Source organism: Hippoglossus hippoglossus, chromosome 7 (genome assembly GCF_009819705.1).
Source record: "Hippoglossus hippoglossus isolate fHipHip1 chromosome 7, fHipHip1.pri, whole genome shotgun sequence".
Taxonomy (NCBI): Eukaryota; Metazoa; Chordata; class Actinopteri; order Pleuronectiformes; family Pleuronectidae; genus Hippoglossus; species Hippoglossus hippoglossus.
In genome coordinates, this window is record NC_047157.1 from 5208340 (window position 1) to 5228361 (window position 20022).

General features: G+C 42.7%; 1 protein-coding gene across 6 annotated transcripts in view; it reads right to left on the reverse strand.

Annotated features, from left to right (window-relative positions):
- tns2a (tensin 2a) overlaps nucleotides 1–19449 on the reverse strand; it is a 53750-nt gene extending 34301 nt beyond the window's left edge. For 4 of the 6 annotated variants that reach the window (XR_004614557.1, XM_034591823.1, XM_034591821.1 and 1 more), the window contains exons 1-3: nucleotides 18924–19320; nucleotides 1076–1181; nucleotides 721–758 (exon numbers count right to left, since the gene is read on the reverse strand). Coding sequence is in view for 5 of the 6 variants with exons in the window: in XM_034591823.1 (XP_034447714.1) it covers nucleotides 721–758; nucleotides 1076–1181; nucleotides 18924–19052 (273 nt within the window). In the remaining variant the exon portion in view is untranslated. Of the gene's footprint in view, nucleotides 1–720; nucleotides 759–1075; nucleotides 1182–10321; nucleotides 10478–18923 lie in introns of those variants that run through there. The other 2 variants (XM_034591826.1, XM_034591825.1) reach the window with 2 other exon arrangements.
- Nucleotides 19450–20022: the final 573 nt, after the last annotated feature.

Below are 20022 nucleotides of genomic sequence, written 5' to 3' on the forward strand. Positions count from 1 at the left end.
TTTGACCTTAGTCTTTCCTTAGGTCACTGACTTGATAAGTCCATGTGAATTCTTTTCATTTAGTGGAGCTCAGGTTTACATCCAAATATAGAGAAAATGCAAGTTAATATTTAAAAACTATAGGCTGGTTTATGCCCCTATTTGTTACCATAGAGCAGCTGAAAAAAAGCCTCCACCCCAATGAAACCACAGTTAAATTCACTAGATCCAGATTTTTATTTGGATATCATCGGTATCAACCCCCTAAATAGGTGAGTTTTTCATCAGGATTCACACATATTTATCTGAGATATAAATTAATATGTCTCAATTTCTCATGTCAATGATCTTGAGACGTTAAACCAAACAAGCTTTTGCCTAATGCGACTAAGTAACTAACAAACAAACACACAAACAAATAAAAGAAGATGGTCACATCAAGGTAATGAGCTGTTAGTGGCACACATTTTCCTGTGCTTCATCATTAAACCATGGCAAAAGAGAAAAGAGAGTTCCACTGCACTTTGTTATGTTTTGTTTTTACTGATACATCAGCTTCTCCTCCTCACCCACTTTCAACTTAACTTATTAATGAGCAAATTGAAAATGCACATTAACAGAAAATCTACCTTTTTGCTGTAAACAAATAGGTAGTTTTACTTCCACTTTCATCACCACAAACAATTTTTTCCCCCATTTTGAGACCACATTGAGAAACTATGGGCTGACATTGATTCCTACCTTGACCTCGCACTTCCTGTGGGTGGCTGTCTTGCATACTGAGAGGAACGAGAGTAGAGAAAGAGGAGGAAGAAAAAGAAAATGACAAAAGTAGCATTATTATAACTGCATTGCTCAGTTATTTATGATGATATGGAAAATTATTTGGAGGCAATACATTCAGTAAGTTGCACAATTACAGTCATACAACGTCTTCTATTCCATGTCCTACATCCTATCCTCATTGTGTTGTTTAGTAGGGCTAGACTTTCAGCTGGACTGTTATATCAGCCTGCCATGCCATGAAATGACACATTCTTCTAGACCAGTTGTCAACACTGCCCCACAAACAACCGCATGTGCTTGCAACATTCACCTCTGCAGAAGGAGCCCACGTGATCCACGTTCTGCCGACAGACGCTGCACTGCCGCTTCTTCTTGAAGGTCTTTTCCTTGAAGATGTGGGGCTCTCCCTTCCCCGCCTGCTCACACACACACACACACACACACACACGCAGACAGAAAAATTAGATTTGCACTCAGCATGTGGCAATACAGTCCGTGGAGCTGCCAACTCTCCAAAACCTTGTTTGACCTTAAACCAAGAGTTTAACTTGGCAGATGTTAAATGTTTGTCTGTTGACCGTTTATACACTTTCTTTTGATGGCATGAAAACCAAACAGACAAAGACGGGACTTCCCAGACTCTTTCCACAACAACACTCAATCAAAACTGAGTACATGGACGTATGGTCCATGTGTGAAATTGGGGAATTGAAAACCGTTGTAGAACTGCAATATGCAAATTGACTTATTCATGACTTGATTGCATCATAATCTATGGAGAGACACGTCTGCTCACGGGGCAGTAATGGCATGATTATATTAATGTTATAATATGACATAAAACACACATGATATAACAACATCACAACAAACAATATTATTATCATATTTATCTGTTTCTAATGAAGGTGTGGGGTCATCTGTTCAACATCTGCAGTACGTTGGAAAAGTTTGAGTCACTGTGAGAGTGTTATTGTCAGTTAATGGCAAACATTTTGAAGATAATCGTAGATCATATTTTTGAGATATTTTTCCTCAGATTTTATGTGTTCAATGGAATAATTTTCTCCCATCTTGCCAGGCAGAGTGCAGCAAGCTGCAGTAAAAAAGACTTTCAGCTTGTGTATCACTATGACACCATCCATTCTGTACTCCCTTTGCCTCTTGAACCTCTGTTCTGGTTGTGTAACTGTCTTCCAGTAATAATCCTTGTGGTTCCCGCCCATAACACATGATCATCCATATATAGTGTGTGTGTGTGTGTGTGTGTTAGTTCATGTGGTAGCTCTTCCCACCCAGTGCCTCTTTGTTTCCCAACATGGGATCAGATCCATAGATGACTGGGCCTGACAGGACTCAGAGGAGGCTTTGAACACAAGAACGCTAACGACCACAGGCTAAGTACTGGGATTGCTTAGCATGTTTTCATGCATGGGTACATAATGGGAGAAAAGTAGGGGGAGAAAACCAGTATGTGCAATATCATGTTGAGAGGCAGCACACATGTAAGGGCAGTTATATCATAAGCATGTGACCTCCATACTAACACGTTTTCATTTTCAAACTAAAATTATCTCTGTCCACGCAAGCTTTTTGACTCAGTATAAGTTTTAATCCCCGTCCGTACTAACACACCTGAATATGCATATCACATGACCACTCGCGTACACTGTGCATGGCGTGCCAGTGTAAACAGGAATTGAGTACTGAATGTTCGTCATCGTTTCCAAACAACTAAAATGTTGTTTTCAAACTAAAACGGGTCCTGCAGCTTTTGCAAACTTTCCAAACTTTTAGCAGCTCATAAACTCCAGAGCTGTGTAGACAACTGGGATATCCGTGGCAGAGTTGATGTATTTTTAACTGAAAAAGCAGTCGTCGGGATGTAGCCTGAGACAGAAGGAGTTTCTCTATTAACACTTTTGAGGGAAAGTATGGGTGCAAAGCAAACACACACCATCAGCTTTGTCACCATGAAAAAGAAGCAATATGTCAGAAAGCCATCATACTGCTTAGGCTAATCAGCATGTTTCCATGGCCTTAATTGAACTGATACATGTACATAAAGGGTTTTTTGTTTCCTTTGTGTGTGCTTTTTCTCCTTGGTAACAAAGAAAGGCGGCTGTTTGCACACTTTTTCCATTATCCCACTGCTTTGACTCTGTTCTCTGGACTGGACAGTGTTTGGACAGCTGCCTGCCTGGCATCACCCTCTGCCAGCTGTGTTCAGCGGCTGCTGGCCCGCTCCAGCACAAGTGTACTCTGACCACAGCACCTTGGACGGTGAAGTTGGACTGGGTGGGTGGCGCGGGGGCTGCTTGTGGGCTTAGATATCTATTATGTAATATGGTGCGGTCAGGAGATTGACGTCCCACCACTAGAACTGTGGAGTCATTACTTTTGCAAGTTGTATATTTTTTTATGTTAAGATCTCCATTATTTTGGTTCCACTCAGTATAACTTGGAATATTCTCGCTTATACTTTTCTCACAGCAAAGTCCACACGGGCTTCATTAACTTTCATGTTATCTTGTTCTATCTTGATCCTGTTTTGATGAATCCTCCTCCTTCTTTACTCCAAGTACACCCTTTCCTGAACCCCAAACATAACAAATGCTCCTTGTCTCATGACCAGTTTTACTAGTTCGTGTATCCCTTACTCATTAGCTCTGCTCTGACATTAATGTCAACTGACAGAGCATGTCAGATATGGACTTTTGACACTTTGGCACAAATGCACACCCAACCTCATTTCACCAACTCCTTTTTGAATGTGTATTTGAGGATTCAGTCTTCATGCCCTCATTCTCCTCAATGAGCTTGTGCAATAGCCTGGTTAAGCATGTTTGTGTGTGTATGTGCGATCATGAGTGTAAACACATAGGGCCCACGATGAGTTTAAAAAAAGCAACCAGCTACTGTCAGCTAAACCACAGTGGTAATGTGGGCTGAGAGATAAACACACAGAGGAGAGGTTGGCAGCATTCCTCCTGTTCCAGACACAATCAACACCACTATATGGTCCAACCACAGGCAATCATGGTCAGACGGTGATACAAGACTCTGCTACTGAATGCTGTAGAAGCTAGGACTCATATCTGACACCAATAAAAAGCTGAAAGCTATAAAGCTCAGGTTCACGTGAGGGAACTAGAGGGAAAATCGACAATGACTCGGTATTTCAAGCAACTTACAATGACGGTTAAAGCAACGACCATGAACCCCACCGTCTCCTATTCCTATCTGGCCATGGACGTTTTGGTTCTCATCTCAATCTCCTTTCATTTCGCGTCACCTTGGTTATCGGATAAATTAATGAAATGCTGAAACAAATGACTATGTTACAAATAAATAAATAAGAGGTGTGCCACTTTTCTTTGTCACTAGAAATGCAATATGTCATATGATTTTTTTTTTCAAAAAGGTTGCAGGTTCTATCTCTACAGCTACATCCACAGAAAGCATGAAGTATTTACCTTAAAGGTAAATGCTTGGAATGGGCTGTTTGCTTGGTCTGTGGTGATGCTGGTTGCAGTTTTCTTTATGAAACTGTAAAAGTGACCTGCAGTAGCTGTTACAAGTAAAGACCAACTGCAGGAATGTTCGACTCATTGCCGTTGTCTTGAACGTGCCCGTTGTTGTGAATGCGCTGTTGTCGTGAATGACAAAGTCACTTGTGTTTGTTGAGTCTCAGCCACCGCTGCTACAGAGCACTGGTCACCTGCTTACTCAAATCTTATCAATATTGAAAGTATCCAAAACGCACCAAAACGGACACTGTGCTTCCTTGAGCCCATAACAATACACATGTCAAGTGTGAAGCCAGATGAACAGTTCAATTGGAGTAAAGATAGATGTATTTAAACATTCACATCAGCTCAAGCCCAGTAAAGCATTAAACATTAATATATGCAGTTATGGAAAGAAAATACAAGTTCTATCAATTCAAAAAGTCAAGGCTTGTAAGTACTTCGTAACTACAAAGCACAAGTCCTGTATTTTGGTGAAATTACCCCAAAAAGTAGCAACGTGTATTCACAGCTTCATTAAGGAAAAAGCAATGTGCAAACTGAAGAACCGAATCCACTGAAAACACCTAACTCAACTCAACTCAACTTGGGAGTCCGGCAGAAGAAACCACAGAGGAGGAGGTTTACAACTTTGAGGCAGATTAAAACAGAGGAAGCAGAAAACAGCTGGTGGAGTCTCAGTGCATGAGCACTAAAACCAACCTGTGATGCTGAGCCCGATCCCCAGGATAGTAATTACTGTCAATGCTGTAATGGACAAAAAACATTTTCCTGTGCTAAAACGTGTTATTCAGTTTTCAGCACACTGAGCTAATAAAGAAACTCACATTTCTGCTGCCTGAGACAAAAACTGAAAAACCGTGAGACAGAATAAATGTATGCATATTCACAACTGCACCGGCTGACACCACTCAATCCATCTGCCATCACGGACAAACAGTGATGGACACACCTTCACATACATACAGTACATGTGACAAAAGGAGCAACAAAGCCTCCATCAGCTGGAGCCTGCCAACATTTCCACATTAGTGACACAAGCTGCAAACAGCTACCTGAGACCTCAGGAAGAAGAACTCCCGTGCAGATGTGTATCCCTTCAGACAGTTTTCCTCTTCCTCTTCCCGTGCCCGTGTCCCCCTGTGTGCCAGGACAGACCCCACCTCCACTACGTCTGCTATACGCACAAGAAGCCCTTTTTATAATATTTTTAGCCTTCTGGCAGAAAAAGGAAGCAGAAGGTTCTGGAGTCAAAGAGATGCTTTCTAACCAGAGATCCCTCCCCCTCTTCACTGCACATCTGCCTACCGTCACAGAACAGTAGCTGGATTGAAGGAGGGAGGGGTTGGACACAAGCACAAGCGATGCACACAGGCTGAGATTTATACATTCAAATGTAAAAATAAATGAGAGCCATTCAAACACACACACATAAAAAGCCCTGGAAACGCCTCCTTGTTTCTTTCTAAATATAGTCTTGATATTTAGACAATGATGGGCATTGTGTGGGAGTGGTTCATTACTGACTGGACATTGACCTCAGCTTCAGCTGCAGATGGTCAGTGAGGGCCCTAAATCAAAGTACCCTTGAGGGGGAGAGTGACTTTGTATTTGAAAACTCAGAAAAGATCATTATTTTACAGACCAGGCACAACCACTTTACAGTGTGACGGTTCTACACAGTCAAAAGTGGCAGGTGTTTTATATTCGGCTGTGATAAACTGGCAGAAATGCTCATTTGACATGGTCATTTTAGTTATTGATATTATTTAATCATGCTGACCTGTTTTGTCTCTGTAATTTATTTAATTTTATTTATTTATTTCATATTGCTTGAATCTATCTAATAATTACAGATATCCCTGTCTGTCTGTCTCTTTGTTGAACACATATCTCAAGAACCGGAAATCTTATCAGTTTCGCATTTGGCATGTCTTACGTAACCCAGAAAAGTGCTCTGTCGAATTTAATGTGATTTGGACACATGATATGTTCAATAATAAACTTTGAATAAACAAGTGACCAGCGGTCTGTAGCTGCAACTTCTGGGACACATGAAAGCTGAATCATCTTTTCTAGTCCACACATTCTTCTTCCCTGTCATACGTATAGTACATGGGGACAGCTGTAACTGAGGGGGTAGAGAGGTCGTCCTCTAACCAGAATGTCGGCGATTCGATCCCAGTGCCAAAGTGTCCTTTGGCAAGACACTGAACCCTAAATTGCCCCTCGTAGAATGGGGGAATGGGCATGTGTGAATGGGGGAATGGCAATAACTTGTACTGTAAAGCACTTTGAGTGGTCATCAACACTAGAAAAGCACTATATAAATACAGACCTTTTACATTACCCACAATGCAACTTGACTTGACTCATTCGACTGTACAGATTTGGGTGTAATATGCTAGTCTATTTCCACTCAAAACTTTTTACCTAATTTACAAATGGGAATTGAAAGGGAAAAGCTGCTCTTCTCCTAAATCAAAGATGATAGTCCGGATTGCTGACAAGCTGGCTAGCTCAGTCGCTAATCAATTCACACTGATTATTCAAGAGAAACTTGTAACACTCTAAAACTTAAGTAGTTTAAAATCACATAAGACAAAGACAAGCAGCAAACTCTCATTAACTATTGGTCACAATAATAGTTGTTGATTTTGTGTCGCCTGAAATAGTTTCAAGCTGTGTGATGAAATGAGGTGAACTGTTACGCAGGTCAAACTGCATCTGCTGTGCAAATGGTGCCAATGCAAAACAGGGTTTCTCACTGACTATCACACACTAGTCTTTTGCAAAGAGGGGGGAAATTCTTTGGCCCTTGAAAGGAATTTATAGACTTGACCCTCAGTTTCAGTTTGAACGACCTGATTCTCCTTCTGCTTGGAGGGAAGTTCAATGTCCCTCAGAAATGGACAAAAAACTCAATTTGTTTTATTTGGCAACAGCTGTTAATCACACAGATGTTCAGTGGTGTGTTTGTCACTTCTTGTGTACTTAAATCCCACCCTACATTGAGAGTTTCTCACATGGTCTGGTATCTGGGTTCCTGCATCATTTTTCTGGCATCAAGGACAACATGTGTGTTTGTTAATAAATGTGAGTGCACGTGTATGACCGAAGGGTGGGACAGGCAGTGGAGGGAACAGAGACTGCCTGTTCCTGAGGTGAAGTCAGCCAGCGCCATGTTTCCTTTCCCGTGGACTTCTGTCACAAACATACACACACACACACACACACACACACACACACACACACACACACACACACACACACACACACACACACACACACACACACACACACACACATACACACCCTGCTCAATTTGACATATTTACTGGCAAAATGCATCATCTGTTTTGCCCAATAATGTCACCCATTCATTATGCTCGGTAAGTGGATGACATCATCCAGGGGTGATGATTAAGCAATGGTTAAGCGTGTTACTTTGGACCACATCTGATCTGACTGCAGCCTCAGACACATGTCTACCAAACCTGTCGCTGCGTCTGATGGAGTAGAAGGAGTCCTTTCCAGGCAAGAGTGAATAGCTGCTACTGTAGATCTGCACTCGGTGTAACTGCATCTGGCACAAGGGAATGTGAGCCGGCCTCTGTTTCAGCCTCTTGGCTTGGCAGCAAACAGGGGGTCTCCCAAGTAAACACAACCATCATGTGTGTGGACCATCAAACTTCTCAGTTACACCCAATAATTACAAATATGGAATACCTGCTGTACACTGAACACAACCACTGTATTGTACTTCTGAGTGTCGCCACTGGAGCAGCTGACTTTAGTGCCTGGCTCAAAGGCAGCAGTGTTATTTTTTGTGGGAGGAGGAAGAGGTTCATTAATAAAATGAATTTCCTGCCCAAGTTTTCCCAGAAAATGTGATATTTTTACAAGCTCCCTATCCAATCTGAAGGAAATGTCGGCCGGCCAACACTTATCTGCATTACATATAGTTCACATAGGAGAAAAACTGCTAGTGAACACACTGTTATCAGTAAAGGGAAGGTAGGAAGAGGTTGGACAATGTTATCTTGTTAATCCGTAGCTGTTTTCCTCATGTTGCAAAGGGGAGAATATGAACTCTGACAAGCCGGGATCATGATGGAGCCAACACTAATTTGTTGCTGTATGAACAACACGGACGTCATTAATCACTGTCCCTGCGCACACACAAACACACACTCGCGCAAACACTCACCTATGGAGGCCCACGAAACCAAGCATGTGTGTGACCACGAACTTTTAGTCATCTTAACATGCCCTTAAGGACACCTGTACAGTAACACACGCCAAAGGTTTTCCCATCCTTGTTTTAGCATTGCACTGACATCCATTCATTTTGAACTGCCTAACAAAAAAGCATGTGACCCAAACCTTAACCATGACATACGTTGGACCCCATGAGGTCTACTGGTCCAGGCAAGGTCTGTTTTATACTATAGGTCCCAAAGAAGTAACAAAATGTGTATACACACACACACACACACACACACACACACACACACACACACACACACACACACACACACACACACACACACACACACAGTCGTGTCTCCATAACCTCAGAGGATATTACTTTGACCTACATTGATTTCCTGGTGACTAACTCTAACCTTAACCATAATTACTACTTGCATTACCCTAACCATAACCCTAACCTAAACCTAACCTAACTAACATGTCTTCACCAGCCAATTTCTGGGGGATTAGTGTTATGGGGACTTGATTTTTGTCCCCATAAGGAAGACAAGTCGTCATGAGTGTGACTGTGTAAACAGATTTAGGTCCCCACAATCTGTTTACACAGTTTGTGTGTGTGATCCAGCTGTTACTCAAGAGTAACAGCTGGATCACACACACAAACCTTGTTCCTAACTTTAACCATGACCAATTCATGACTAACCCTCACCTTAACCAAACCACAATTCACATCTGACCTCTGACTTTAACCAGGAGCTCAAAAATAATGTATTGTCTGAGCTTTGGTCCCTATGAGGTTCACTGGTCCTGACAAGATCAGTGTCTATGCAAAAAACGTGAACACTCACATTACACACACACACACACATGCGCCTGTCATCACAATCTGACAAGGGTGGAAGCAACAAATTGCCCATTCTTCTTAAACAAGGCAATTACACCTTAATTCACTGCATCAGATAGAAAACTTCAGGTCTCCATCAGACAGAATGGTCCATTAGTTAGTGACGTGTATAAGAAAGAAGGCATGAGAAAGTCAGAGGCAGCTGATCCAGATAACTCCAGCTCATGCCCCTGACATAGAATAGAAATACACACAGAGAGATTTTGTAGGAGAAATATAGACAAAACTGTGCGCTGACTGAATCCTGTGTGTGTCTGCTGCTGCTCGGTGCATCATATGACCCCGTTCAGAACATCGTATGTCAGTTCAATGAAAACACATCGAGCAACTTGTTGAACAGCAACAAGTCATCGCAGGTATGTGCGTCTTTTCCTCGTGGCTGCGCGCCCGCAGTCCACACCACAGCACAGTACAGCACAGTACAGTACAGTACAGTAGTCTACAGTACATTACAGTAGTCTACAGTACAGTGACACTACTCAAGTGAAGTTAGTGCGTAAAGCGTGATCACCGCAGGGAAAGGGAAAGTACACACACAGTCAGGTGTGGTGAGGTCTGTATGAATGGCACAGACACACGGTGCCCTCAGTGCGCCACATTCACCACAATAAAAGCTGCTTCTATAACTGTAAATACTCCGCCTGTACCTACTGTAGTGTTGAGGCTTTAACAGACTGGACACTTCACACAGGACAAACTTAAAGTCATTTCAAAGTATGACGCATTTAGGATACATACAGCCATCCCCAAAGTGCGCAATTACGCAGCTAAAGCGCGCAGGGAAATTCAGCATCACATCCATCCAGGCTCCAAATCCAGGACTACATGGAAGAAGTGAATCTAACGCTTACACAATCAAAGCCTCTGAACTTTTCTCTCCCCTCACACTCTTTATTGTTACTCTTACCTTGCTCATTTTCCCGCTGATCCTGTCCCCGGCTTCAGAAGCTGCCCCTCATTCCCACACAGGCCATCACTAACATGGGTTTCGACTATGAGACTATGAGATAACTTGTTTTCTTTACCCCGGTCCTCCTCCCTCCTCCTGGCTGGGGCCGCGGGGCGGAGCCACACGCAGCTCAGGACCATGTATATGGAGTACTATTACCGCAGCCTCTTCCCACTATTGGTCGGTTTCTGGAGGGGAGCGTGAGGGTGCTCGATCCGGATTGGCTGAATTAATCGCTGTAATTTTCCCACAAAAACCCGGTGGTCAATGCAGAACGTGCTTTTCATGGATGTTACATGAAAGGTCTTATGCAACTTAATTTTAAATTCCAATAATAAAAATCCTAATCATTACAGTCGCTCATAATTAGTTTATGAGTTCAGTTATAGATCAGTTTTAACAGTAAGAACTCTCCATAACCACCTATGTTATAACTGTTCTCTTTTCTCTTTCCTTTTCTTTTTTTTCTGTTGCCTCTCTTCATGTTGCTGTGTTTATATTTCTCTTTTGTTAGGTAGTGATTGTGATTTGTGATGGAACCCCCATGAAAACAAGATGGCACATGTCAATGGATTTATCCTAACAAATACTCTTGAATATAAACGTTCATTTGAACTGACTTTAAACTGAGTGTTATTACAACATTAGTAAGGACTATGTGAATATTATTGTATTAAAGCTTGATCTCTTTGTTGTTTTTTTCGCTTTTTTATTCATGCTAGTTTGTATTTGTACTTCTACCACTTGTAGAGGCCAGATGTTTCAAACACTGTCCATTATTGTATCTTCTTCTCTTTCATGCACTTCTGAAGGCAACTCTGAGTGATCAGATGTTCCCGGGTCAGTTAAAGTATGTCGTGTGCCGTCTGGAAGCAACAAATATACCAAAATCCACATTTCCCCATTCATTCATTCATGTGTGTATTTAATTTGATCCTTAACATACTTTTAATTCAAGAAAATGTTCCCTTTTTTCCCAAATAAACCTGACCTAACCTACCTCACAATCTTTCACATCTTCCCTCCTGGTCTAAGCCTGTGGTTCATCTACACATGGTTCGAAATCACTGTTGTTAAGTCCCTGGTCAGTGCCCCTATCCACTCACTCTACACCTCCAACAAACACAAACACAGATGTGGCTTGATTAACATCTGCATAGACACGGTTGCTGAGTGTGACTTTGGTGTGGATGTAGCAGCACCTAGTGGTAATGAGAGAAATGTGCCAGGTAATTGCCAAAGTTGTTCAGCTTTATATGCCTAACTTTTTCAGTTTTTCACACAACTTTTATGCAGCTAATCAGTTTCAGCGCATTTGTCGTGTTCTTTCTTTCTTACAAACAATCATCAACACACATAGGGACACGATGAAGAGCATAAAAGAAACCAGACTGCCGCCTGAACTGATCCTCTGTAATTAAACCAAGCCAAGAGTTTCTTCTTTTCTTCTGATGGTTGTGATTATACTCTAAATATGCCCATATAGGTGAATTCCTTTTGAGTTTGAGCCCGTCTTAAATGGTTAGCCCATGAGATCCCCCAGCCTCAGACTGCTAATACACACAGCATTATTTCTGTCTGCTGCATCGGCCCCTTAGTCACTTCCATATGTGTTAAATTGACATTGAGGTACAAAGGCTGTGCAGCATATCCCAACCAATCAGTGTAGAACGTGACTGTGAATTGTGACGTATGCAGTAGTCCTCCTGCCAAACAACATGTGCAGTAATGTGGTCTATTGCTTTTGCTCACAACATAAGAATTTCCTGATCATGGTGCAGGAAAAAAAAGAGAAGAAATAGACTTGAGGTGTTTTTACGGAGTGTATTCTACTCGCTGTCTTTTGGATTGTGAAAAGGTGAAGAGGAAAAGAGGAGGAGGAGGAGGAGAGGTGGATGAAAAAGTGGGGAGCAAAGTAGTAAGGTGAAAAAAAGGTAATAGGAGAGGTGGGGAGGTCACGTGTGAGACTAAGAAAATACTGAGGGACCATGAGAGACAGGAAGCTGGTGCTTGGGATTGGAATGAGGGGTTGAGTCGGTGAGTAAAGTGGGGGATGGTCACGTTGGGAGAAGGATGGAGATGAGGAAAAAGTTGGACGCAAAGTTGGGGTGGGTGAAAAGAAGAGATGGGAAACCAGAGGAGTAGTTTTTAAGGGGTTTGCAACGTGATAAGTTTTCTCCAACACCCAACAACCAGAGTTTGCACCTTAATGCAAGCTGGATGAAATATTACGGGGGGGGGCCAGGTGTGTTTTTGTCTAGACTGTCTAGAGCAGAATTTAGAGTCTCGAGTAAGAGGCTCGGATCTTTGGAGGTAAATGGGAAAGAAGGGGACAGAGTGGCAGAGCGGGCCAAGAGGAAATGAGGGGAGGAGGAGGAGGAGGAGGAGGAGGAGGCTGGAAAAGGGGGCTGTGTAGCTTGATGGAGGATTGTGTAAGACAGCGCTAAGCCAACGGCTGATAAGGTGCAGCTGTTGAAGGAGCGAGTGGGAAGAGAAACACAGAGGACACAAATGAGCACGTGTTCACACTTATTGTGGCCATGAGTTCAATAAAATCCTCTCTGTCAGCCGCTTAGTCCCAAAGACGTTTTCTCAAAACCTGGAGGAGTGTAAAGCTTGACTTCTTGCGTGTAAGAAAATAAAAAAAGTGAACCATGCGAGTGGCTTGCTACGAGGTGTTTCTTTTGAGGGCGGTGCAGGGATTTGGCGCAGGGGTTTTGGAGACTTACCGCGGGAGGAAATGGTTTATGTCTTTCCATTTGCCCTCGATCAGCTTTCATCTGCGTGCCCGCTACGCACAACAACAAGCATTCCTCAAATCCTGCTCAGAATTTGGGACAGATCATTGTTTTCAAGCCGCAGGAATCCAGTCTATGACAGCCAACTCCTGAGCCTGTGGGCTTTACACAGGAATTCACCTTTTTCCTAAAACACAGGACTGAAGAACTTCTAATCTATTCTATTCTATTCTATTCTATTCTATTCTGGATGTTTGGGGGGGTCTATATTTAACCCCAACTGGTCAGCGTTCCTTCCTGCGTTGGGTGTGTGTGTCTGTAGTGAATGCCTGTGGTTCAAGGCCTCAGTATTGGTCATGGCCAATCTAAACTCTGTTGTTCATGGGAAATTTCTGAGAAGCAAGACAAATACATGTAAAACCGCTTGTCACAACACCGAGTCTCTATATATCTCTGGAGTCCACAACACAAACAAGAAAAGAAGCCGAATTTTGTTTTTAATCCTCGTAGGCAGTCAACAGTAGATTGAAAAAAGAAAAATGAAGTTACATCTCTAAATAAAAAGTATTACAACCAACTACCATGATCAAACAGTTTAGTAAACCACCCCCCCTCACACCTTTCTGACACCAGAACTGAGGGAGCTGTATCTGACCATTTCTAGAACTTTCCAAAGATCAACAATTTGACGTCACACCCTAGTCTCGCACAGATCGTACAGGTGTGTGGAGGAAGAGAGCACAATTTGAACTTCTCTCTTTCTCAAGCTCTCTTCTTCAATGTGTGAGACGACTAACAAATGACTCCCCTTCAGGGTTTGGATATCACTCCACCACAGTGTGGCAGCTACGAACACTTCTGATGAAGTCGGACATTATAGTTTTGTAACATTCCCCTTTAGATGTAAAGGCACATGTGAAGTTCTGAACCAGATTTAACATCCAATAGATATGTGAAAGGTCCGGGGATCACAAACATCATTTAGACACATTGTCTAGACGGCAGGCAGGGTTTCTGCAGGATTCAACTAGTTCAATGTAAGACTTTTTAAAACCATAAGAATTTTAATTTAACATCTACGTCAAGTATGACTGATATGAGGGAGCCAGTGTTCCAGAATTACTTACACTTCCACAAAAATTGAAGACGAGGTGATGTAGTCAAGTAGAGAATAACCCTTGAAACTTTATTTCTCAACTACAGATATGAATAGTATCCATAGTAGCGTTCAATGAACGTTAACACCATTAATACCTATCTAAATATATTTAAGACTCATAATGTAATATTTTAACATATTTATGGCTTTCTAAGGCCAAAATTCAGATGATTAAATTGAAATCCTTTTATTTTTTGACTTTTTAAGACCTTACAAAGACCCTGACAGGATAACCTGCTGGTGGTGCGAGATGAAAAGTCAGAAACTGATGGTCAGTTCCTACAGGAGCATGACAGAGAGCATGCTCACCAACTGTGCCATGGTGTGGTTTGCAGAGCATGGAGGCCTGCAGCGTGTGGTGAAGGCGCCCCAGCACATTATTGGGATGGAGCTCCCGACCCTGGACACAACACTGGCCGACTGAAGACGAAGGCTGGCAGCATCTTCAGGGTCAACACACACCCGAGACACTCCCTGTTCAAATCACTGCATCCGGTTCAGGACATTAAGATCCACCACCCACAGACTGAGGAACAGTTTCAATCCTAGAGCTACGACCTCCATCAGCCCCCTCCCTACTCAAACACACCAAAGACCTAAACACACCTTCAGAGACTGTGGAGTGCACATAACACACACATTAAGGACTGACACTGGAAAAATTCTTACTGTTTTTTATGCTTATATATCTCTATATTTTTATACATATACTGTATATCTTAAATGGAGAGAGAGGCCTTTTACAATTTCATTGTAGCTGAGTATAATGACAGTAAAGGCCTCTGACTTCAATTTGAAGAACACCAAAGTCATAGGGCTTCAGTCCCCCGGGCTTGATAGATATCTCTACGGAATTTCATGGTAATCCTTTCAATAGTTGAATAGCTGAGGTATTTCAGCCGGATCCAAAGTTGTGGATGGACTCACTACAGCTGCTTTCTGTAGAGGCCATGCAGCCATTCCCTGGCAATGGCTTTAGAGAGAATATTTTTCACATTCAAATTCTGCCAAGTGATTTAATTAATGGCGCTCCTATACTTAAACACTTGGCTGTGCATGTGAATTCTATGAAATCTGCCAGGGTATTAAAACATTATATATGTATAATACATTATATATGTATAATATATATAATATATATATAATATATATATATATACTGTATATATATTATAAGGACCTGGCAGTTTCAATGCTTGTATCTGAGGATCGCTTACTCTGATGTGTCCCACGTGAATTGCTTTCAACATGACTCTCACTGCCTGTTTATTTCAAAGCTACATTTTTAGAGGGTTGTTTATTGATGCTCGACTAATCTCCATCAACAACTGTCAGAGAGACACTGGACAGAGACTCAAATCTGACACAGTCAAGTGTGTTTTGAACAAACACAGCCCATTTTGGCCGATTTAAGACGAATGAGAGTTTGAGGCCAAGAAGAGAAGGTTATGTACTGTCAAATGATGAGCTGTGAAATACTCACAAAACGCCAACGCTCACCACATCATCGATGGCACAAAGTCAAAACAGAATTCCGTACTGAATGAGGTTTCACGCAAACTTGCAAAGACGTTGCAGAAACAGTTAATGAAATTATCGGTTTTCTTGTCACGATTAAATAAACGATTAAATGATTAAAAATGGAATAAAACATCCCTGTCTCACGTTACTGATATAACACAAGCAAATTATGTAATCGCACTGCGAGCAGCATGTGGAACATAATTTCATTGCCAAGTTTTTCCAGTAAGTCCCTGGCATGAGTCTGATCAGGAATGTGCATGTGGAAGGTTCCTGTCGGACGTAAAGACATTAAAACCCAATTATATTCTCACTGATAGTATAACATCTGAACTGCCACATCTGTGATCATCTGCAGCTCCATGATATGAAAAAATAACAAGAAAATAAAGAACAACCATAAAAGCGATGAGAGAACATCTCCTGCTCTTGGATAATCAGTGGGATCCAGCGGGTTCCCACACCCATGTACTGGGGTCAGTCACTACAGGATGACGTAGACCAGAGGGCTCAACATTCCCACGCTGCACAGCATGTGATATGGAGCCACTGGGACTTCAGTGCAACTAAGAATGCTTGCACACACACACACACAAGCGCACACACAGATTCACATTTAGAAAGCTGTGTGTAAACAAATCTGACAGTTTAAACATCTGGATAACAAAGGCAGACAAAAGTCTTGAGATTGTATGTAATCCAATGTGATGTAAAGTGGTGGACAGAGGACAACGTTTTCAGCATTCTCCTGACGGCTCATAAAACTTTAGCTGCGCTCAAGCCAGCAAGCCTGCGCCTGTTTATGCTATGATGCTGAGGACATCATAACAACACCACTGTATCTGCACAGATGTGGCCTCAGCTCAGAGGAGACGCCATACACATCATCTTTCAACACGCACGCACACACGCACGCACACACGCACGCACGCACGCACACACGCACGCACGCACGCACGCACACACGCACACACGCACACACACACACACACACACACACACACACACACAATATATTGACTTCATACTTCTACCTTTTTAAATATTGCCTACTGCATTACCCACAGTTCTATTGGAGATACCGGTGTGTTAAATGCTAGCAACAGCTAATATAGCCTTGATCTGCTTGCCTCAGACAGGGATGCAGAGCAGCAAACACAGATCTAGTGATTTCACATCCCCCCCCCATGTCACTGTCTGAATCTGGCATCTGGGAAAGCTGCCACTGACAAAACGTGGCTGGCTGTAGAAAGAAAGGTTGAGGATAAGCTACATTGCTGTAAATGTTGAAAAAGACGAAGCTCTTCCTCAGTGAAAGAAGCAGAAGGGAGGGAGAAGCAACATTTATCCTCATCATCACAATTGTTTATTTTTGTTTACTTTGTGAAAATCCATTGAACTGGAGTCTACATTTAAGTGTGTGTGCATGTGTGTGTGTGTGCGTGCCTATGTGTGTGGTCTACACATGGTTGTAGGGATCTAGATCTGTTTACAGTCACGTCATGGAGACTTACTCTCCTTATGGGGACAAAAAGCAAGTCGCCCATATCGTTAATAGTCAACATTTAAGGTGAATACATGTTTTGTTAATAAGTTAAGTTTATGTTTAAGTTTATGTTTATGTTAGGGTCTGGCTTTAGGTTTAGTTTTAGTTATAGATCCAGGTTTGGGTTTTGGTCTACGTCTAAGGTTTATTTTTAGATGTAGGTCTGGGTTTAGGTTTAGATGGAAGTTTAGCTTTAGGTTTAGGTCTGGCTTTACGTTTCGATTCAAATTATGTTTAGGTTTCGATTTTTGTCTATATTTAGGTCTAGGTCTAGGATTAGGATTAGGTTCACGTTAAGTCTGTAGGTTTACAGTAGGGGTCATGGATTAGGGATAACTCGAACTACACTTAAATGCTGAAGAACTTGGAGCTCAGACTTTGGCATAAATATCAGTCAAGTCAGTTTGATGAACAGCACAGACGTCAGAGAACAAGTTTAATCAACTGATCTGATCAGAGTCAGTAAGGATTCAGCAGAGAGGCACCTCTCAAACTCAGGCTGACGAGTCAAAGTCTGTAACTCCTATCTTTTAGATAGTTATACTGTAAGAGAGGAGACTGCTCAAAGCAGTGATCTACATTATATGTGGTGTTAATGTGGATAATGGAGCAAAATGGATTGTTGCTGATTTTCTCTGATAAAAGGTACTTAATTGTTAATGGATTATTTGGGGCAGAGGGGTGTTACTAGTCTATTTGCTTCGATTGTTAACTTGAGTGAAAGAAGACAAATGTGCCAACATCTGAAAAAAAAAAGATTTGTGACGACTATACTGTACGGCTGCTCCTTTCAAGCAGTCGCTTCCTTTTCCCCTCTTTTTGTCGATGACTGTGCAGTGATAGTCATGGGGGATTTTTCGGGCCCCGAGAAGTAGCTGCACAGAAAACATCCCTCACTTTGACGTTGTTCTCTTGAGTAAAATCCTCCCACTATATCAAGTCATCCTGTCCACTTGATGAAGAGGTCTAACAGGTACAGGCCGCTGCAGACCCAAGGGGAGTCTGACCATAATATGGCGTAGTTGTTGTTGTAGATTTCCAGTCCGTCATCAGTGTAGTTAGCACACATTAGCTCAGAGGGATAACTCAGTTTGTTAACTATATTTTATGAGTGTTGCAGTCACGTCCAGTTCAATAGAGCATTGCTTGATAGTCTATATGTCAAAAAATATGAATGAATTTGTGAATATTTGTATTTAACGGCTAAATCTGATCCAACTGACCAAGCTTGTAGAAGAATGACATGTGGGGACAGGTGAAGCTCCAAAAACTGAGCTAACATATAATGTTAAAGACAAATGTTTCTTGCACAGCAATTACCAAATAGTCATTATACATTACTAATTAGAAGACCAACATATACTGTATAATGTATCTCAAAAACCCTTTTGTAATGTTATTGTAAACACACTTGTAAACTCTCTCCATCACTCCCTCCTCCTGGGACAGATGTCCAGCACCAGGGCTACAGACACAGACCCCCCTCACAGAGGCCCCAAGGTGGTGCAAGGGATGCACATCAACATCTGCACGTCCAATTATCATGAACACATTCGGGTCATAATTTCATCACGTGAACAGCACATGCACACTGACCTTTGTCAGCCTCATCCTGCCACTCTCCCTCCTCTCCAGGCTCCTTCTCTTCAGGGGCGAGTCTCTGACCACCGGCAGCGGTTGCACCTCTTCCTCCCCGCACCCGTCCGAGCTCAGGACGCAACCCATATAGGTGGACAGGGTCCTGGACTTTGGGACTTCTTCCTCCTCTCTCCACTCTTTCTTTTCTCTCTCTTCTGTCCTCCCTCCTCCTCTCTCCCTCTCTGTCCTCTTCCCCTCGTCCTCTGAGCGGGCTCCTGGGCAGCTGTTTTTGTCAGCTGGAGAGGAGGAGGTGGAGGAGGAGGAGGACGCCCTTCCCCTTTTCCTGGCTGTCGTTCAACGCTGCTGCAGGGACAGAGGGAAGGATACACTCTGCATGCTCGCACTGCCCCCTCCCCACCTTCCACACACTTTAAAAACACCTCTCTCTCCAACTCAGTCCTTCCACATGTGGACTCCCCATTTCTCTGCCTCCACCCCCTTCTCACTGCTCCTCTTTGTTTCACACACACTTGCAAACACCCAAACTCTCTGAGTTTTCTCCAATTTCACTTTCTCACTGTTTTTCTTTATGACTGTCGATCACACCCACTCCATCATCTGTCTCTGGACTCACACACATGACCCTCGGGTCGTTGCTCGAGGACTCATCTCCCCATCCTGTGAAGCTCCTCTGTGTTTCCTCTCTCTATCTTCTTTTATCCCTTTTTCCTCTCCTCTTGTTGCTCCTCTTCTTCTTCTCCCAGTCCTTCTATCCCAGGAGCAGTCTCTCCCTTCCTGCTCTCTCCCTCTCCTCCTGCTTCTACCCCTTGACTCTGGGTTGCCTCACTCTTACATATACAATTACCTCTCTGTTCTCACCCCCACCCATCTCTGCTCCTCAGCTCCCCTCTTGTTTCCTGCTCCCAGATGCAGGCGCTCGTGCCCTGAGATCGTTGGTATTGTTGAAAAAAACAAGCAAGAAAACCACAACAGTGACGACAGCTGTCAGGATGCTGCTGGAGCCAGTGATTCAGAGTGGACTGAGCCTCCCCTTGTTTACAATGCAAGAGCCTTGTTTGTAGCAGGCCTGAAACAGGGTCTCATTCAGAAGCCACAC